Below are 20,674 nucleotides of genomic sequence, written 5' to 3'. Positions count from 1 at the left end.
CGGCTTCGCTGTCTGCGGGGGCGCGAGTCAGCGAACCAGGAATGCTTTTTTTCTGTTAGATCGCCTCTGAGCCTGTCCTTGAGACCACGAAAGATGAGAGTTGAATGGCGATACAAAGGTGGGGAGCCGGAGAGGAATCAGAACTGGAGAACAGGGCGAGGGACAGGTAGGCGGTGGCTGGATTGGACGGAAGGGGGAAGAGAAGAGGGTTCCGACTTGGCTGTTTCTGACGGCTCGAAACAAGAAAGCCGAATGCGGTAGAGGCGCCAGGACCCTTTGCTTGGTGACACACTTGGGGCGGCGCCGTAGGGAAACGAAGACTGGAGATGAGGCCGAAGGCGGGACACGGAGTGGGTGGCTCCGTTCGGAGGAAGAATCCAAGTATGGGGTTCGGCCTGGGCTGGGGCTACAAGCAGGAAGGGGAAAGAAGCCTTTTTTGTTAGGTTTGTTTCATATGTTTTTTTTGATTTTTTTTTGATTTTTTTTGTTTTGTGTTTTTTATTTTTTTTATTCCAGCTTCGCTGTCTGCGGGGGCGCGAGTCAGCGGACCAGGAATGCTTTTTTTCTGTTAGATCGCCTCTGAGCCTGTCCTTGAGACCACGAAAGATGAGAGTTGAATGGCGATACAAAGGCGGGGAGCCGGAGAGGAATCAGAACTGGAGAACAGGGCGAGGGACAGGTAGGCGGTGGCTGGATTGGACGGAAGGGGGAAGAGAAGAGGGTTCCTACTTGGCTGTTTCTGACGGCTCGAAACAAGAAAGCCGAATGCGATAGAGGCGCCAGGACCCTTTGCTTTGTGTGACGCTTGGGGCGGCGCCGTAGAGAAACGAGGACTGGAGAGGGCGGCGTAGAGAAACGAAGACTGGAGATGAGGCCGAAAGCGGGAGACAGAGTCAGTGGCTCCGTTCGGAGGAAGAATCCAAGTATGGGGTTCGACCTGGGCTGGGGCTGCAAGCAGGAAGGGGAGAGAAGCTTTTCTTTCGTTTTTTTTATTGTTTTTTGATTTTATTTTTTGAATTTGTTTGTTTTTGTTTTGAGTTTTATATATTTTTTGTGATTCGGTCCTTTTTGTTTTAATTTTTTTTTTGATTTTGTTTCGTTTTTTTTCGACCGTTTTCGGAAGAACGAAAGAGAAGAGGTTGAAGTGACATGGAGGCGTTGGGAGGCTGCGGCTGTGGTGACGCCGAAGAGGGAGCACATCTGCAGGAAGAGGGTCCGTTTCGAGGGAGCGAAGGAGCTGCTGGTTGACGGCATGTTCCTTAGTGTAGGCGGGTCATATGTGGTTGCCGTGAGAGCACATGGAGATCGGCTAGCTTCATTTTTGGACTGCGAAAGCCTTGCTGTGATAGTCGTCTTCGGACATCCTTGGTGAACCGGTGTCATTCGAGACTTCATCAGATCCGGACGAAATGACGCCGCTGTCTTCTTCGGACCCCGACGCATTCTCCTCGTCACTGTCTCCTTCGAACTCTGACGAAGCGGCACCGAGACTCGGCGTGGCGGGAGGCTCCGTGTCGGTCGCTTTGCTGTACGAGGTACGTGAAGACGCGACGCTGTGCACACGACGAAGGTCTCTGTCGAAGTCTTGCGCCTCTTCGTCGGCTTGCGTGGACATTGCGAAGGCACTGGAAAGATCGCTGGCGTCTCCCTCGGATCCTGATGGAGCTGCGTCGTCCGATTCTGCTTCGAGGGACTGTGGCAGAAACGTATCATCACTGTCTTCTTCGGATCCCGACGAATTCTCCTCGTCACTGTCTCCTTCGAACTCTGACGAAGCGGCACCGAGACTCGGCGTGGCGGGAGGCTCCGTGTCGGTCGCTCTGCTGTACGAGGTACGTGAAGACGCGACGCTGTGCACACGACGAAGGTCTCTGTCGAAGTCTTGCGCCTCTTCGTCGGCTTGCGTGGACATTGCGAAGGCACTGGAAAGATCGCTGGCGTCTCCCTCGGATCCTGATGGAGCTGCGTCGTCCGATTCTGCTTCGAGGGACTGTGGCAGAAACGTATCATCACTGTCTTCTTCGGATCCCGACGAATTCTCCTCGTCACTGTCTCCTTCGAACTCTGACGAAGCGGCACCGAGACTCGGCGTGGCGGGAGGCTCCGTGTCGGTCGCTCTGCTGTACGAGGTACGTGAAGACGCGACGCTGTGCACACGACGAAGGTCTCTGTCGAAGTCTTGCGCCTCTTCGTCGGCTTGCGTGGACATTGCGAAGGCACTGGAAAGATCGCTGGCGTCTCCCTCGGATCCTGATGGAGCTGCGTCGTCCGATTCTGCTTCGAGGGACTGTGGCAGAAACGTATCATCGATGTCTTCTTCGGACCCCGACGAATTCTCCTCGTCACTGTCTCCTTCGAACTCTGACGAAGCGGCACCGAGACTCGGCGTGGCGGGAGGCTCCGTGTCGGTCGCTCTGCTGTACGAGGTACGTGAAGACGCGACGCTGTGCACACGACGAAGGTCTCTGTCGAAGTCTTGCGCCTCTTCGTCGGCTTGCGTGGACATTGCGAAGGCACTGGAAAGATCGCTGGCGTCTCCCTCGGATCCTGATGGAGCTGCGTCGTCCGATTCTGCTTCGAGGGACTGTGGCAGAAACGTATCATCACTGTCTTCTTCGGATCCCGACGAATTCTCCTCGTCACTGTCTCCTTCGAACTCTGACGAAGCGGCACCGAGACTCGGCGTGGCGGGAGGCTCCGTGTCGGTCGCTCTGCTGTACGAGGTACGTGAAGACGCGACGCTGTGCACACGACGAAGGTCTCTGTCGAAGTCTTGCGCCTCTTCGTCGGCTTGCGTGGACATTGCGAAGGCACTGGAAAGATCGCTGGCGTCTCCCTCGGATCCTGATGGAGCTGCGTCGTCCGATTCTGCTTCGAGGGACTGTGGCAGAAACGTATCATCACTGTCTTCTTCGGACACCGGCGAAAGCGGACCGTCGTAGTCTTCTTCGGACTCTGACGATACTATAATCTCCTGATGTCGCAAAATCACCCTGTAGGTGCAGCGTTTCTCGGTGCCAGCCTGTTTACGTCGGAGCTTTCTGCCCGGTGTTGCACGTCCAGGCGAGATGCTGTTCGCGTCCTGGAGAGCTTTCTGGTCCTCCGGCTCGTCTTCATCGCCTCGTGCGAGTATGCTAGGGCCGCCGTTGATTCGTACCCCATTTGTGATTTGAGTGGGCATCGCGTAGAAGTCTTCCACCGATGGAGGCAGCATATGGCGCATTGCGTTGCTCAAAAAATTCTTTAGGATATTCCGTTCTCGGGGAGTTTGGGCATGCGCCACGCGCCGGTTGTTTGCCGTGACTCTGTAGAAGCAGATATCCTCTATGTTGACGTCTTCGATGAAGTATGGGATACCGGTGATCTCATCAACCGTACTTTCATCCTTCGGCAAATGGACCACTTGCTCCACCTCTGCCGTATAGCATGGAATGGGTCGACGGCGGCCTCTTCCTCTTCTTCTCCGTCGGGGATGTTGTCTACGTGGACACGCGACGCGGCAGTTGCCATTGTCCTCGAAATCGACTTCGCCATCTTCGACCCGACTAAAACAAGATGAATCGACCCCTGTTATCCCGGTGACGATTGCACTTCGCGAGTCCATCTGGTCAATCGCCTCTATCAGCGTCAGCCGGAGATCCGACAGCAGCTGGGCTTTACTTGGGAACAGCCTTCCACGACTCGTTCGTTGACGCGTGACACGGTGGTCTCTCGGGGTAGTTCTCGATGTGTAAAGCCTCTGTTCGTTGGTTTGACTGAAGGACCACGGAACAGCTGCTGCTTCGCAAGGGCCATTCTCCGACTCCGAGTCGAACTCCTCGCTTCTCGGAGTCGGCGTCCAACAGAGATATCGCGTATCATGTGCTCCGTTTTCAGGGGTAGTCGCGACTCGCGGTGTGCATACGCGCTGTTGTCCACAACCGCATAGGCTCTTCGTCTCCGTACTGATTTCCTCTTCGTCTATTTGACTGAGCGACAAGGAAAGAACCACCGGTTCGTAGGGATCCATAGCCAATTCCAAGTCGATCTCGTCACTCGACTCTGCGGAAAGGAGATCCGAGAGCAGCAAGGGCCTAAACCTGGTCGCGCTTTCACAGCCGGAGCTTCTACACGCGAGGGGATCTGTGACGGCGCTCGTTGATTGTAGCATAAGCGCTTCATCGTCGAAACCGCTCCACAGCGACGGAACAACTGCTGCGTCGTCAGCAGTCCAATCACACTCTGAGCCGATGTCCTCGGTTGCCGCAGTCGGCGTCGCGCAGGTGTCCCCTAAATGCATTGCTTGGTGGCAGACCGTGTTGTCACGTGTCGTGCGTCTACAGCCGACGCGGTCGTTTGTTGCGGTCTTCCACTCCAAGTTGAATTCCCCTTCGTCGACCCGGCCGACAAACGAGGGAACCTGTGCCTGGTGGTCAGACGCAGTCGCTTTGGGGGTTGGGAGCACCGGCTGACAACAGCGCATCAGAGCACGCCAGCCACTTGCGAGTACCATGGCCGTTTGCTCCAGCGGAGAGAGGGGTAGGGGAAGCTTTTTTGCAGGTCGTAGTAAGTCACCGTCTTTATATGCGGAGCCAGCGGGCGAACGGACCTTTAGCCTCATGTCAGAACACATGCTCGAGGGAGCTGTTCCCTCTGAAGCAGAAACAGGCATCTTAGTAGTCGTAGAGGAAAGAATTCTGGTCTGAGACCAGGGGGTTTGCTGATTCATTGTATGAATCGTACGATTGCTGAGATTCAAAGGGTATATAAAGTTTTGAAGACCTATCAGAATGGTAGGCGAAAGCTTAATTGCAAATGGGTGAGAAATGATCGACCACCCTTACGCGCTACAGTGTGCAGCGCCTGCAACATTTGACCCCGATCCTGATTTTTCTACTACGAGCAGAGCCGGCCTCCGTGCCCAGACACTGCCCGGCACACTAAAGCAGCAGAGTAAATAGCGAAGGGGGGACGGATAATTTAACATGACTAGGAAACGTAGTTGTGAAAACAAGCGTTCTTGGCGCCTTTAAATGTTTGGCTTCACAACGGTGGGCAGGTGTATGCAAGACGGAGGTAGCCAAGCTGCGACCCACAAATCGCTGGTCCTCCGTCGTCAGCGATGGAAACGAATCTTACGGTGCAGTGAGAAGTTTTGTACACTAGATAAAGGGTGAAGGCTCTAAATGAATCGACCGACCCCCTCTGAACAGCAAAAGATCATGCGCCGTGTGGCAGCTGTTGTGAGGCTGCGTCCGTGACAGGTTTCACTCTGTGGTTGCGAAAAACGTATTTGGTAACAACTACGGCAAGTTGCTGCGTTTTCAAGAGGTTGCTGCGCTTCTGAGGACTAAGGAAGGCTACTTTTGCCCGGTAGAAAATCCTGTTTAGGCGCGTGGCATTGTTTGTGCTCCGTCGCAACACAGATATCTATTTATATCACGCGGTGTTAACGGTTTTAAGAATGAATTTGAGATGGCCCGACGGCTTGACCGAGAGCACCTTTACATCCCTTAGGTATCAAATAGGATGAAAAAATTCTTGAGCGACTCGCCAGGTACAGTACGATATTTGTACTTCTTGTATTCAAACACTGGCTTTCCAAATATACTCTATATACCACTACACGTAGTGCAACTAAGAGGATAGTCATGACAAGCACAGTAAAACATGAATACGTAAAACAAAGGTCATGTTATAAACATGTGGTCTAAATCGTAGTGTATGCGTCCCAGAAGAACTTACAAATAATCGAGTCTGAGACATGATTACTCCCGATACAATGCCCCTTCCTTATTCTAGCACCTGAGGGTTCTCGCTGTTAATACGAGGGGTAACAGTAATCCGTATAATTCATCGAGAACGCAACTGGATGTGCGACTACATGTTGGTGGCCAAAGCTAAATAGCTACTATACTTGATTGAATTACTCTTGTTGCGAGTGGCTTTTGGCTTGCTGGAACTGCCAACTTAGATACTGACTACACATTGCAAAGTGCGATACTGTCTCTCGTCTACAGTGTAGCCGCCCCAGGTTTATTTTGCTACAACCTATGGTGCCACAACGCGTCCTATACTCTTGATGAAGGTGTCGAAGATAGCGGGAAATCTACAGTCTGAGGATTCATCGCACAAGTCTCGAAGCCTCTCACGCAGTGGCAGCCAACAAACAAGCAACGGCTCGACTGATACACACGAGCCTATCATATTTCGCCTTACCGCAAAATAAAGGACACATCCTATCTCGCTGATTCTTGCTTTACATTTGGTTTTGTCGAAAATATTCGAGATCCAGGGGCCAGAGGGGTCAGAGACTCCGGCAAAGCCTTGCCGCAACTCTGGAGGCCTTCGAGCGAGCAGAGGATGGATGAACCAGAACGGGATGCAGGCGGACACGCGCTTTCACGTGTTCACTTAATAAGGACACAGCACCTCCTTCACCTGCACGTCGACAGCAGGAGGATCCAACGGGTTGTTCATCGTACTGGTATCCGCGACAGAGCATCTCAACCGTCTGGGCTTAGACTTATGACAGCTCATACCGTTTGGTAAAAGCAATCGTGGTAGCTGTACCAGCAACTCAAAAGGGTCAAGTGCACGAAATCATCGTGGTAAACAACACAACTGCATCTTCTTGTTCTGTGCAAGTGTCCGTGTGGTGCTAGCACGTAGGATTTATCGTGTTACTGCCCACATCCAAGCGGATTCACTGTTTGCGGGGTTAGTAGCTGACTCGTGACGCGTGCCGGTTTGCAGGAACTCCAGCTACAAGATATCCATCCGCCACTCTGATTCATGTTTCGAATCACAGGCACTGTTGAGGAGAGGCAACACCACCTGACTCTGCTAGCCACCCCTCCACAAGGCGCGCCGCGCGTACAGGCGACTTATCCTTTCCCTAAGCCAACCGGACTTGTTTTTTGATTGCCAACATCACTAGGTCTCGAGCATGCTTTGTCGCCTCACGTCGGTCATGGCCATGCGGTCTCTTTCCCTGTAGGATTCTTCCGGGTCCATTGTTAGCTCATTGACGAGATGGTCATAAACACGGCTCATTCGATTTCTTGTAGAGATGGGCTGCAGTGCCCAGACTATGCTGATGGATAGAGTTTCTGCTTGAGTAGCAATGGACTTGGAACAGACTCCAATTCCAGCAAAATGCTTTGCATTGCAGTCATAGAGAGGGTGGAGGGCAAGGAATGGAGTGCCTTACTCATGCAGCAAAAACAAAATCGGCTACAAGTCCTTGCAAGGGCGACTACGACTTTCAGGACCCGACTACACGAGCCATCTCGACCCCCTTGTTTTATCCTAGCACCAAAAGCAGAAAGTACTTGTTTTGGATCGCCACGACGGAGAATTCAAAAATGGATGAGTTGGATTAGATGATTCTCGCAGAAGACAAGGTTCAGCCTTTCGCTGGCTGCCGACAAAAGGGTGTGCATCCTTTCCAGGCACCCAGGTGATAGCCGGCGTCACCGTCGCTGCATGAACCCTGTCAACAGAAGCAAACAAGCGGAAACCCCTCCAGTGCGCCTCGACAATGGCTGGAAACTCAACTTGAATAGTACTTCCTGATGCCGGAGAGCGTCCAGCATAGGGTGCGATACTGCACTGAAATTCATCCGCAGCATCGGAACTTCCGTCCTCGCGTGCGATGGAGGGAAGCATCGCAACGGTGAGCGGAATTAGGGGTTATTGTCTATTACTGCGCCACCCTGAGGAGAAACGGAGTTCTGAATGTCAATGGTAAAGATGACAAACAGCAGATTGGCGTCATTAGGGGAAGGGATCCACCTGCCGTGAATCACCGTATCAAGCAAACCGCTGTTACGTACTTGGTGTCAGCCACAACGGCGGAATTCACGAGGTAGTGTCAAGTAAACAGCACTCCCTGTCAAAATCGTTCGAGGATGACAGTGAGTTATTTAAGGATGCCTCCGTAAGGCTCAGGTGGAGACAATGCCGACCGGGCGGAGTCTATTATACGAGCAGAATTGAATCGTTCTCGTTCATGTGTGATGCGATGTCCGGGCAACCACCGGAAAATTTTGTCAAACCGACTACATACGTGGCCTGATGTAGCCCCTGCAAGGGGGTTTCATAATAGAAGCCATTCTTTGACACGAAGGAATTAGGTACATTTTTGTTATTTTTGTTGTTACCCTGGCATCGACTCACTTCCGCTCATCCGATGCGCATGGCACAAGCGAAATTACGCATGTGAGACCGCACCTTGCGTTTCTTCTTTCCCGTTTCGGCACCTAGGCGAAGAATTCTGTGGTGCTTCCTTACATAGAATGCATCTCCTAGAAAGCCATCTCAGGTTTGCGTCGTGACCCCCGAGAAGCAATTGGCGCACAAAAGTTACGTCGTGGTATGGGGACGTCGCTTAAGCATAGAACTACCGTATATCTAGATGTATGTTCTCTATTACCACCAGCTTGTCCTGAGTATGGCTACACCATAGTGAAGTGTAGTTCTCGAGGTGACATCTGCTACCATACGTGAACGCTTTTATGTAACGATGTGGGGGCACATGTCTCACCTTGTTGGAGGGGGAGTCACTCGGGCAGGTGTTCCGCTAGTGGAGCACTCTTTCTTTATTTGTTATTCGCGAGGTGATTACGCTGTACCGTGTATTCGGGAAACCAGTGCTCAGATGCGTGTTTTCCATCAATGGAAGTCCCTGTGTTCAAAAGCGACGAGGACAGCACCACAGGCAGACACTCTGGGCCAGTGATTGTCGTCATCCCACGAGAGCTGACTGTAGTTGACCCTGGCGACGCTCTCAAGCCATGTTGAAAATGCCACTGCTCTCCTTGTTTGGTGGCGTGCTCCGAAAAACATCTTGCACACTGGCTGAAGAGTAAAATGCGGTCTCACCTGAAAACACTTTCCTCGAAAAAAGGATCGATTACAATGTCGTAAAGCCGAACTACGGTATATTACGAGGATTGTGCACGGACGCAGCCACCGCCTCCCGGTGGGCAATGACGATATCTTAAGATTTCGATATTTTTCTACGATCCATAAACAAATTCATTGCTTTATCTTCCTGTGCGACGGTGAGGAATCTACGCGACACTCCGCAAGCTATCTGAATCCGGAGCGCCGCACCTGCAAGGTTTACCTTGTTCATGGCGGGACCCTTAACTTTGGTATTGTGAGTACTCTTTTACACAGCTGCTCCTCATGGAATCGTCGGTGGCATACCCTTAGAAGGCTTTCGCGAGGTCAATAAAGAAGTGAATTATCGATTTCATCTCGACAGCTGCGAAAAAACATCGTAACGAACAACTGTCGTGAGCACCAGAGTATCGGCCATTTGATACCATTCCGCAGTGCAGGGAATAAAGAGCAAGGAAAGGACAGACAAATTTTTGACCGCGTTCCTCCGATTTGAAAGATGAGCCTAATGTCGATAGCAACACTCGACAATGGAAATTCGGGCCACCACTGGTGACGCAGACAGTTGCATTATCAAACAGTCCATCACAACTTCGATTCGCTTGACAGCTGTGACATTGGTCTGTGCAGAAATACCGGTGTATCTTAGTCTCCGACCAACATTGAAGCTGGTTAGATCGCTGGCTGACTGAGTTGACGGAGTCAGTATTTGTTGCAGAACACCTTTGAGATTACACGAAGGCGAATGACAGAATGTTCGCCCAGGCGTGATATCGGTGCGCGAGGACCCTGTCTTGCCGACCATTATCGGTGGATCATTGGATGCAGTCTGTGGACTAAGAGAGTTGACGTCGTGGGTTTCTTACGTGCAAGCGAGTGTGAATGAAGAACAACCCTGTTTCGAGCATTACTGCAGGAATACTAGAAGACGCCAAGGACCCAATGCTGTCCACGGGCAGGCACACACGGGAATGCGCAAACCAGCCACATGGACAGGGGTGTACGACAGCGAAAAGACCGAACTTATGTCTGTCATATCTCCAGAATAGGATCTTGTTAACGTCCGTTCTTAAACACGAATGGTGGAGAAGAGTGACAACTTTACAGTTACGTCAACACATCGACTTTGTAGCTGACCTATGGTACAGCAAAGGATGTCTGTGCTATACCTGAAGACTCGCTCGTTGTGTGTGAGTGGTTAAGCTCGTGCGTGAGAGATGAAACCTTCGTGCACATTCAATTTAACACATTCCTCTCGCGCAAGGAACTGCGGTGAGACCAACGAGGAGCGTTCTACTGAACAGATGCTCCTACGGCAAGACATTTCCCGAATGATGGAAACGAACCGGTGACAATACAGAGTTTAGCGACCAATAAAAAACGGTGTCAGTACTTCGATTTTGTGAGATATTCACTTCAGCATGTTCTGCACCAATTTCCATCATCTGACGCATTTCCCCTCGATACCTTGAAAAACATGCATATCGTCATGGTACTGGATACCCCCGGATACGGCCTGGCTCGGGAGTGCCAGACGGAGCTTCGGAGAGTGCTGCGATTGAGCGCGAGTAAACACGGATGACTGACAAAATTGTTTCTACAGTCGGGCTCACTGACAACTAATAACATGGAAAGCTCCTCCTCTGCGTACGGGTCTAGGCTTCAAAATGGCAGCGAACAGGCGAATTAGAAGAACCGGAAGCATCTAACCCACATGCAGTAATGTTTTACAAGGTTCTGTAGCTGGAAGTGGACCACTGTTGCGAGCAAGTGCAAGGAAGAAAGGTCCGGCCACAGGACGTTCAGAAAGTGGAACGCTGTAGTTTCCGAAGTCTGCACGAAAGAACAAATGACATAAGCCAGCATTATTGAAAAGTAGATATATCAGTATATCGGGAGCAAACGGAGAATGAACTTCCGCAGGTGATCGGTGCAGACCAATCACGTCAGGCATTCCGCCTTAGTCGAAGGAAACAGAACTGTTTTACGCACTGGTGTGGACCACCTTCTTTCGGAGACGCACAGTAGCCGTTGCTCTACAGTGGTGAAAAGAACAAAGCCAACATGGTAGATGAACAACTAAACTATGCCGTACGATAGTTCACAAACTGTGCTAAACGCACACGAATGCAATGTGTGCTACAAAGAAGGTACTTTGCGCAGAAAGATAGTGTTCGAATTGCATAGAAGGATTCACATTCTGCGACAAAAACAACCGGCTCATGGCGGGAAAAGCTCACAGGTCTCCAGCTCATGCAACCCACCATCTGAGGCTATCGTCCACATTGAAGCCACCTTCCGACGACTACATACCTCATAGAGAAGGAAATCAGAGAGGCGCCTCTCGCCCGAAGTGCGAAGAAGCAAATCAGGTGGAGGGACATCTTCGATCTGAAGAGCTCTCCATAAGTAACAGCCGTGCTTTCTGCAGTTTTCATAAGAACACCCTCAACCCGGATACAGTGGGAACTATCTAATTATTTTCGCCACCGCCCACCCACTCAGCCACCACAGACTTTTCACCAGGGGGTGTATTATGTCCCAGACGACGAAATTAAGCATAAAACAACGCTTATTGTGTAGCCCAACGTGCTTTGAGGAACAGTGATTAGAGATGCTGTCGGTGTGGTCAGTGCGCTATCGTCGTGAGGCACAAACTCTCTGCCACTATGAAAATGAAGGCCTCAGAGACGGTACATCTCGGAGGAGACCAGCGTTTCCGATGGAATCCGATTTCAATCTAAACCAGTGGCGATGGCAGCCGTCAACACACACACCAGCAGCTGCTCTGGGATTCTCGTAAAGAACGCACTTCACTCACCTTACCACACCGGATTGCGTAAGACAGCTAAAAGGGTAGGATTTCAATACCCCCCGACATCAAGGTAGCTATGATCTTCATCGTCTCAAAGCTAGCTTTGCCGGGGGGATATCCTAGCATCTTTGTACCAACCTATTGGTGGTTCGACAGTCGTTTTGTGACAACTTACCGGGTCGAGTGCCAGGTGCTACACGCCTCACCAGCAGAGAGGTGTGCTTCGAGGACAGCGTCGCAGCAGGGAATGGAGGACGAGTCATCCCGATGGGTTCGGCGCTGGCTTATTCCATTACTGTCATTGAGAGATGTACAAGCTGAGAACAAGGATCGAACGCGAGACTCTTCAGATCCGCCACAACAAATAGGAACACAAGACACATGCACGAACCAATATCGGAGCGCGGGTGCTCTGCCGACATCCGGGATCGTTGTCCGACTGCAGCCGGCAGTGTTTTCGAGGTTACGCCCATGAAACTTAACCGATTTGCAGATGTGCCAAACGCTGGGTATTTCCTATGACATACTTCGCAGTCGCACTCTGGAAAGCAGATTTCCCACAGACGTTTTATCAGCTCTTATCCTACGTGGGCTTCTCGCAACAGATCGACTGAACCATACTTTGACCACATATAACACCAATAAAGAAAGAAGTCGAGAGACACGCAAAATAGCTGAAAGAACACCGCGAGCCCTGAAGGGTTCCCCAACGAGAAGCGAATTGCCAAAGGGTACGACATGGAGTGTGATGACTCACTGTCGACCGATCCTGGGCCAGAGTCGTCAGTGTCTGCTGTGCGCCATCGTACGGCACCGGAACATACAAACATAGATGTACACCTCGCCTCCGGAAGGTCGTGATCAACAGGAGCATCTGGCAACATGGAAACCTCGCCAGCAAGGGCACGAGCGATTTCTCTTCTTGACCCATAGGCCACACAGACGGTGACCAGGAGCCGACAGCCAAAACCACGCGGGTCTCCGCATGCGTCTGCCGTTTCCCGGCTTGCAGTTGCTAGAGCACTCCTCAGACGAGGCGGAAGATAGGAGAAGTCTCCGAGGAAGCGCAGCCGGATGCCCAGTCGCTTGAAAAAGCCACTGAAGGAAAACGGAGTAACATGAGCACACACAGACCAAGGAATGCAGCGTAGCCTTGGGCAACGAAAATCATTTCGATCGGGGCCCTGTACTTCCCTGCGTCCTCTGAGTCATCAAAGAATTCTCGCGAAAGGAACGGCGTTTATGAGGGGAGAGAGAAAACAGCTACATCCATTTATAACGACGACATTTTCAGTCATGTTCAATTGCAGAACGACGTTCTTGAGCGAATCCGAATTTCGTGAACGCGCCACTTGAAAAGTTGACCACTATCACTGGACACAAGTGAAACGTAAGAAGGCAGAAGCACCCATTTTGTGCAAGTGTCAGCAACGAAACAAGACATGTTTTCTCGTTTTTTGTTTTGGAACTCAGGGAACTCCTGAAGTAGCATTACCTGCAGAACTGCCCAACTGAAGTCGGCCACGACTGTGCACGAGACAGCGAAGGCAGCAGCAGAAAGACTGAAGTGCAGCAATAAGCACACTCTATGTCGTCTACATTCTTTGCCTCCGCGGAACCTGTGGGATCAAGGCGTCGTTTTCCGCCACCTTATACTTACTCGATCCATGCTTTGTCGGCGAACTTCTCTTCAGCCAGGTTTAGAAGGCCAGTGACCTCTTCAGGCTGTCGGTGGAAATTACCCAGAGCGAACGCGTACACCGTCACAAACTGAATCCCCAGCTCTAAGCAACTCTCGCACATCTGCATGCGCGGAGAAGACAGAAGAAGGATCCCATCACAAAACACAGCATCTCCAAGGTGATAGTTAAGCAGTCCTTTACAGTTTGCACCGTTACGGCCGAAGGGGACCGTTCCATTCGACCGCCTCATGGCGAATGGGTACAACCAGAGTCTCGACGACAAATCTCGAGTACCGAGAATGGTAAGAGACATAAGCTTCGATATACCCTGCGTAGACCGACCGCCCTCGCATTGCGACACTTGAGCCACTCCTTTCTACGGTAACCCATCGCAAGGGGCAGAATGCAGCATAAGATGCTGTTGTTGCGTTATAGCCATTGAGTGTAAGCCCAACGCGTGTGAAAATAGGGAGCCTCACAGACCATCGTAACGGTGAAAACGGAAGTGTATATCAAATAGAAGGCCGACCTAGCGGGAAAGATAGCGTCTTGCACATATGTAACCAAGTATCGAGTTAGAACCACCAGATGGAGATAGTGAATCCGTTGATGAAGACTTCAATCCTTCGTAGTTAGGAATTCTTCGCGAGAAACTGCATGCGAATCCCGAGATGAAAGTGAAGCGTTTTTTTGCTGGATACCGGCACATATGTGCGACGCGACTGTAGCGTCACGTTTGATTTCATCCCTCTGAGAACCACAACTTATCGGCCATGAGGGGAAGTCGACTTACAACAGACAGTGTGTGTGCCCCAGCACGGTGCCCTTCCACTGCAGAGGCTTCCTTGTTCCTACGCGCAAAGCGTCGGTTGCCGTCCATGATGAAGGCGACATGCCTGGGCATGTGCTGGGGGCCGCTTGCGCGTTTCACCGTCCGCAGAAGCCATCGTTGCCACCTGAAGACAGCCAAAATCTCACGAGTGTCGCTCAACAAATGGCTGACAGCTTGTGCGGTAGTTAGATCAATGCATTGCCAGTTGACGCGTGGACCCCTCCCAATGCTCAGCGTCGCATCCACCTCTTTAAAGGCATGAGTGTCTGGCAGGACACAGTGCGCGCATTCGCTGCAAAAACGAGACACCCTCCACACCCACTTGCTCCCCACCTGTGGAGCCGATGCTCGATCGTATGCACCAACTCGCACTTGGCCGAGAAAACACAAATGAACTTGCTCGTAACTGGAGTCAAAGGACGCGTCACAGGATTAGGTTCGAACATTTCAAGAAGGGGGTGTCGAGCCCTCCAATCCGGTCGAGTGTGTCGGAGCGTATGCGCCAGGCAGAATGACAAAGCGGGATATTGCCAGGAAACGATGGGTACGTGCACGGTGTGACGGCCGCCAGTTCAGAGCCCACTTTTCTCTGCATGTTCAGGGCAAAAATGCGTTTTTTTGTTCCGGACGAGACATGCGTGGAATCAACTGTCGAGGCGATGCCTTCATGTCCACCGTCTCTAGATTTCAAATCCAGATGTCGTAATCCGGTCGCTCTCGCGCTTACCGAGGTATCGTCACGTCCATTCCGGGGTCACATCGCCGAAAAGAGCCGGACAGGCCGGTCCCGCTTGTCTATGTTCCTGCTCCGACTTCGACAAACTTGAATTCGTCTTCGGAACGAGACCGGGGGGACTTTTCTCACTAAACTCACCGAGCCAAAAAGTCGTCTTCGAACCCCAACACGAGTGTTCGAGTGGACGAGAGCTTGACGAGCTATTTTTGAAATGGCCACACGTTAAAACCTATGTCGAGTGTTTCTTGGAACTGTGGATGGAAAAGCAGCGCATATGGAACGGACGTGACACGTGATTGGCTTGAACAAGGTCCTAATGGGGAAAAACTTTGAAAAAAAAACATGGAGTGCCTTCCCACCGTACACATAAAAAGGCCACCGAAACGCGAGACGCGCCTGTGTATTCTGACAAGCGGAACGAACACAGCTTCGACGGGCTAGACTCGACTGGTGAGGCAGCGCAAACGAATGTGCTACGGAAAGAACTTTGACAGACGTTTCGAAGCGAAAAGGCGAATCTGGAAGACGGGAAAGGAATGCAGCGTCCCTGCTGCACACGCCGAGAGTAGTTTAGTGGGCTGCAGGGTTCCTTCTGACACGACTTGAGAGAGTGCGAAACAGTAGCACTCCGAGTGATGCTCTCTGAGTCCAAACGGAGAGTGGAGAACAAATCGATTGGCGAACTCCAGGTGAAACACACCTGTTGTCCTCCGCACGATTGCCGATTGAATGATGCAGCGCTTTGCCGAATGCTGCCGGAACCGTTTGCACCACAGACATACCGAGAAGCAGCATGCCGTTTTGAATGGTCAAGATCTTTTCCTCTGCGGAGGGAACCGCTGCTTAGGGACCATTGACGCGTACGTTGGCGGGTCTCCTTTTTCTGCGGCAGACTCAAGTGACCATGCACGCTTTGAAAACGCATGCAGCAGCGTATACTTGCAGCACGAAAAGCCTGTCGCTGGGTTCGGGGTGCCCATTCTCCGAAGCAAACACATCTTTTCCGTCGCTTCGTTTTCCCTCTTGAAAGAACATTCGCAAAAATCGGTAAAATGGTGGCTACTTCAAGGGTGCTTCTTGCCTGAATTCGGTCTGCGTGCGAGTCAACCACCCTCAGCCTCGCATATATGGGGCTGGGGTGAACTGTCTGAACCGGGATGTAGCGCAAAACGGACTCTTCGCCATCTGGAATTGGGAGAGTGCGGCACGGCGTCTGTTTTCTGGGACGTGCCGTTGCTATTCGCTTCTCTCAAGTGTATCAGCCGCTTTTATTTACCTTCGACAACGACCTGGCAGAAACAGCCAGGAGTGTGCATACTGAATGTCGCCCGTCGGCGCCCGTGACTCCCCCTGTGTTTCCCGGCTCCAATCTGTGTGAGTTTTTAATTCAAGAACATCCGCAGAAGTTCTGCCTTGGGCATTGAAGCTTACTGACAGTTCAACCCAGCATCATTCAAGTTAGTCAACTAGGATTAAGAACGTTTGAGTATTTCCCATACATCCCAGGCGTAAAGACTTCGATGTTCTGTGCCAACTCGTGTAAAGTTGTTTTCGTTCTTTCTGACCAGCTGAGTAGAAGAGCGGCGCCAAGTTTTTTGCCGGAAGACCTGTTGCATGCCGCATAGTTGGAGGTAAAGGGCATGCGCGAGGCTCCGACGCGCGTTCGAGCACCTTGTTTCACTGACACTCAGCCAAGGCGAGACACAGGCGACAGCTACCATGCTCGGATCTCGGCTTCGCCACGCCAGCACCGCTGGCTGGGATGCTTTTTCCTTTCGGAGGAACATGCCGTTGTTTCCTGCCCGAATCGAGACGCCGTACTCGTCTTTGTTTTCCTCTAGACGGATACACTCAGCGAGCCGCCGAGAAGGATGTTCTACTCAGTGTCTCCGTCGTAGACATCACACCTGTTCCCGAGAACGCGCCTCCATCTCTCCTGGAAGGAAGACTCTTGCTGATTTCAGAGGCGAGAGCCGCCGTTCTGAAGGTCAGAGTCCCTGCTTTTCTTTCGCTTCTGCGGCTGCACCTCTGGAAACTTTTTCTTCGCCCGGGGATTCCGACATACTTTCTCTTCCTCCCTACGCGCCAATGCAAATCGCTTCATGCAACGAATCCAGTCCGCTCCACATGGGGGCCGGAAGTGCCAATTGGACCGCAGTTGCCAGACTCGAGGACTTCACACTGCGGGGTCTCTCCCATCCGCCCTGGATACACAGTGCAGTCTCCTCTCGGCCTTTTTATGGCGCCGGCGGGGGAGCCGTACTCGCGGCGTGTATGTCGTCCGCCGTCTGGCCAAGACATTGCCTAAATCCGCGTTGCTCTCTCTCGTCTGTCTTTGCCGCTTCCCACTCTCGCTCTTTCTCCACGTTAGCTTGCGGACCTTCTGTCGGCACGCTGTGTTCTCTCGCGAGTGTGGAGTTCCACGGACCCAGAGGAGACAGAAATTTTTCGTCGGCGAGGCCTCTGCCGGTCGCATGCACAGATGGCATGGTGCCTGCCGGAGCAGGGAGCGCCGTTCTGAGTCCTCTGCGTCTCCCGTCGGACGCTCTTTCAGCTGTACTGCGCTCTTCGCTTCTTTTCAGTCGGTGTCTAGATCTGGGGCGGTCCTCGGAGAAAATCCTTGGCGCATCGCCTTCGCGTCTGTCTCGCTTCGTTTCGCGAAAGGCTTCTTGCCTGGCCGCCGTGTCCGCATCAGGGACATCCAAGGAGTCTGCGACTGTGAACTGTGTTTGCTGGGGTCTGGATTTCGGAGGAACTCGCCACATTGTGCCGACGGCCTGGAACGCTGGACAAAAGTCGCTGCGAGACCTGCTCTGTGGGGGGCTGCTGCGCTCGCAGGTTCCGCCACAGGGGAGCTGGAGCGTCTCTTCCCTCTCTCTCTCAGTCGTCGGCGCCGTCAGTTCGCTGCTTTCTGGGTGTGACCGAATGGAGTGCACCCGCTTACTGACGCCTGGAGGTCTTCAGGCGGCTGAGCGACGTTCGTCGCGGGGGCCAGCGTTTTCTTCGAGGAAATGTCGTCAGGCTGCTGGTGGCGAGGCTGTGCCGCAGAAGCCAGGCGGCGCAGGCGAACGGGAGGAACCGATTCGCATTTTCAGCGTGGAGGCCGTCAAGGAATGGCTCGGGAAATGGTGGATTCAGCTCTGGAAAGGAAACCGGTGGAAAGGTAAGCGTTCGCGGCGGAAATGTGACTTGATCGCGGAGGTGAGCTGAGAGTGTTGCTCTATCAGGCTAAGTCGGGTCTCTGAGAAGGACTGCGTGCTTCAGGTGGATCCTGGCTACGCTGCAGCTGTGAAAATACTATCTTCGGTTGCCCGGACTCTTCTTCGTCCGCATGCGTTCAGGTCCTCAAAGAAACAAGTGGAAGTGGTACCACCGACACGGATACTGGGCGACGCGGAAGAAGCTCATTGATTTCACGAAATACCGTCGATACGGGTATGGACATTGCCGAGACCGCGTAGCTCCAGGGTGACATGCCAGCGAGATGGCAGGAACGACGAAACTTAATCAATATACGGAAAAAGAGGACACACACAGAGTCAAGACGTCCACGCGCCGTCCAGAAACTGCCTGCATCCTAGGAGGTCACTCGGGTCGTTTCCTTCGATCTCCACTCCACCCAGGATTGTGCCGTCGTTTCGTCCTCTCTGTGGTGTGGCGCTCTGCTCAAGAAACGTCTGTTGTGCATGGCGGAACATCGCGCCTGGTGCGCGCGCGCGCGTGCGTTTAAAACGTATGCAACAGCTCTGTGGTGACAGCGAACACAGGCATCAGTGTCTCAGGAGCGGGAGTATACGAAAAAGGCTTGCGGTGGAGATAGTTTGCGCTGTGGCAAAAATTCCCTGTGTGTGCGTCCTTTTTTCGTTGCCGGACACCCGGTTCAAGAAAGGATAGTGCTTCTCAGCAAGTCGCTCTTTGCAGACGCGGTTTTTTCTCCGTGATGCCGGCGCCAAAAGGATTTAAAACCGACTTACCCCGGGGCGCTGGCGGAAACGAGGAGCAGACCGGCGAGATCGTGCCTGTCCGTGTCTATACACCACGGTGACTGTGAAGGTTGCAGGATGCATACACTCGTTCACGAAGAAACGCGATGTGAAGTCCGTTCGAGAGGATTCGTAAGGAGCGTCGTGTGTCTGATGGGTGCGTTGTTTTTCCAGGTACCACGAGAGACGCGGCCTGGGAAAGCCGCGCATGCAGTTCTGGGAAGATCCGTCGCACCACAAAAGACTGAAGAAGTCGATTCGATTCTGGTGAACTGTCGCGCACACATTCGTTCAGATCTCCGTGAATCGAACGCTGCACAGGCAACTGCTGGCGGGGACTTCTGCACGATCGGACGGTTGCTTATCGTTCCCCGCTTTGGTAGTCCCAGAGGCTGGACGTTCCGTTTCCTGCCTAGGAACTGCGTCAGGACTCGAATTTTTCTGACCATTGTCAAGAGCGTGTGCATCTCCCACAGGTTGGGAAGTCCGTGACGACCGTGTAAATAAACCACCGGCAAGACAGGTGAACATCTGTCGTCTCGATTTCCTTTTTGCGGACCGGTGGAGAAGTGTTTTTTTGACTCGTCCACAGCTCCGTTCGACGCGTTTGACGGGGATGTCTGCGAGCACGTAGGGACGCTGACGCACGGCGTCGGAATCGCCACAAAAGAACCGTTTCACCTGGATTCGCAGTTTTCTGCTTTGTTCGACGCCGCATGCCCCTTATGAAAAAGACACCGTTTCACTCGAATCAAACGCCACACCTCATTGTTTAGTACCCAAAATGGGTTCCGAAGTTCACCCTCAGCACGCGCATGGTGTCTCGATACCGTTGCGCAGACTGCACCTCAGCAAACGTTTAGGTTCGCCAGAGGAAAGTTGATGTGACACCAGCGGCTAAATCGTGTGTTTCTTGCAAAAGCGGGCAAGGTGGTCGATGCCGCCACTCTCTATCATGTAGCTCGCTCCAGTCACACAAATGCTCCAGTGTCCATTTTTTGGGGGAAAGTACGGACTGCCTTTCAAGCTTCTCAGCCCTCCGTGCTCCGTCAGGCTCCATCAACTGCGAGAAAAGCTAGAAACATGCGACCCACAGAGAAAACTTACGCCAAAGAGGCAACAGCCATTTGCTTTGAGGAATGGATCTTGAGAACTCTTGTTTTCCGGATCGCACTAACTTCGCGGGGTTGGTCTTACATAACTGACAAGGAGAAACCTTGAGGCCGTAGAATGTGGAAATCCACCGCTTTTAGCTGTGTCTTCTGTTCGTGGCTTAGCACCACAGTTCTCTACAGTATTCCCGGATAGGATTTTCGGTTCCCTTCTTCGTCGGTCCATCCTACCTTCAGTTCGTACCTAAGTGGCATTTCCCAGCACATTCTGCATTGCTAAAAGGAATTTCGTTCTCAACTTGTGCTACGTTGGTATTTCTTTTTTAACCGTTCTTTCTCTGGGGTTACTCACTGGGAGTCGAACTTTCGAAACCATCTGCAATTCCAAAGCGTGCTTGCCAGCCTTTCAGCGAGTCTACCCTTGCTCTCTTGACCCAAAAGTCCTGACTGTGAAGAAACAGTTGTCCCAGAAACTTGACCGCTCTTGACGAATCACCACGAATACAGAACAACTGACCGCGGGTCCAGGTATGGACTTTCCTGATGGCGTGGAACCACCCGCGAGACCACAAACCCCCAAACTGTGTGAAGCGTCCGAGTTCCGGCTGCCGACAACTGGTCGTTT

General features: G+C 52.2%; 3 protein-coding genes across 3 annotated transcripts; 1 reads left to right on the top strand and 2 right to left on the bottom strand.

Annotated features, from left to right (window-relative positions):
• Positions 1-1,315: 1,315 nt before the first annotated feature.
• TGME49_316780 (hypothetical protein) lies at positions 1,316-4,492 on the bottom strand (the record flags this gene model as incomplete). Its single annotated transcript, XM_002370980.2, has 1 exon — positions 1,316-4,492. One exon carries the CDS (start codon positions 4,490-4,492, stop codon positions 1,316-1,318), a length of 3,177 nt encoding a protein of 1,058 aa, XP_002371021.2.
• Positions 4,493-9,929: 5,437 nt separating this feature from the next.
• TGME49_316770 (undecaprenyl diphosphate synthase) lies at positions 9,930-15,839 on the bottom strand. The gene is made up of 7 exons (XM_018782915.1): positions 14,946-15,839; positions 14,180-14,342; positions 13,365-13,507; positions 12,462-12,802; positions 11,880-12,021; positions 11,203-11,314; positions 9,930-10,722 (listed from the first exon to the last, which is right to left on the bottom strand). The coding sequence occupies exons 1-7, from the start codon at positions 14,963-14,965 to the stop codon at positions 10,576-10,578; spliced, it is 1,068 nt and encodes a 355-aa protein (XP_018635279.1). The 5' UTR covers positions 14,966-15,839; the 3' UTR covers positions 9,930-10,575.
• A 101-nt stretch (positions 15,840-15,940) lies between these two features.
• Positions 15,941-20,665, top strand: TGME49_316760 (hypothetical protein). The gene is made up of 3 exons (XM_018782914.1): positions 15,941-18,117; positions 18,296-18,389; positions 19,112-20,665. The coding sequence occupies exons 1-3, from the start codon at positions 16,674-16,676 to the stop codon at positions 19,206-19,208; spliced, it is 1,635 nt and encodes a 544-aa protein (XP_018635280.1). The 5' UTR covers positions 15,941-16,673; the 3' UTR covers positions 19,209-20,665.
• Positions 20,666-20,674: the final 9 nt, after the last annotated feature.

The sequence above is a fragment of the Toxoplasma gondii genome, chromosome XI (assembly GCF_000006565.2).
Source record: "Toxoplasma gondii ME49 chromosome XI, whole genome shotgun sequence".
NCBI lineage: Eukaryota > Apicomplexa > Conoidasida > Eucoccidiorida > Sarcocystidae > Toxoplasma > Toxoplasma gondii.
The sequence above is the reverse complement of the archived record's forward strand: the minus strand, read 5'-3'. Positions and strand labels throughout refer to the sequence as shown.

Bases quoted from the DNA above. Each gene is read 5' to 3' on its own strand.
- TGME49_316760 (XM_018782914.1), top strand. From the start codon at position 16,674: ATGCTCGGATCTCGGCTTCGCCACGCCAGCACCGCTGGCTGGGATGCT. The intron at 18,118-18,295 runs GTAAGCGTTCGC...GCATGCGTTCAG, and splicing joins GAAAGGAAACCGGTGGAAAG to GTCCTCAAAGAAACAAGTGG. The intron at 18,390-19,111 runs GTATGGACATTG...TTGTTTTTCCAG, and splicing joins ACGAAATACCGTCGATACGG to GTACCACGAGAGACGCGGCC.
- TGME49_316770 (XM_018782915.1), bottom strand. From the start codon at position 14,965: ATGGACGTGACGATACCTCG. The intron at 11,315-11,879 runs GTAAGTTGTCAC...TGAAAACTGCAG, and splicing joins AGCACCTGGCACTCGACCCG to AAAGCACGGCTGTTACTTAT. The intron at 10,723-11,202 runs GTATGTAGTCGT...TCTTTCGTGCAG, and splicing joins CTGATTTCCTTCTCTATGAG to ACTTCGGAAACTACAGCGTT.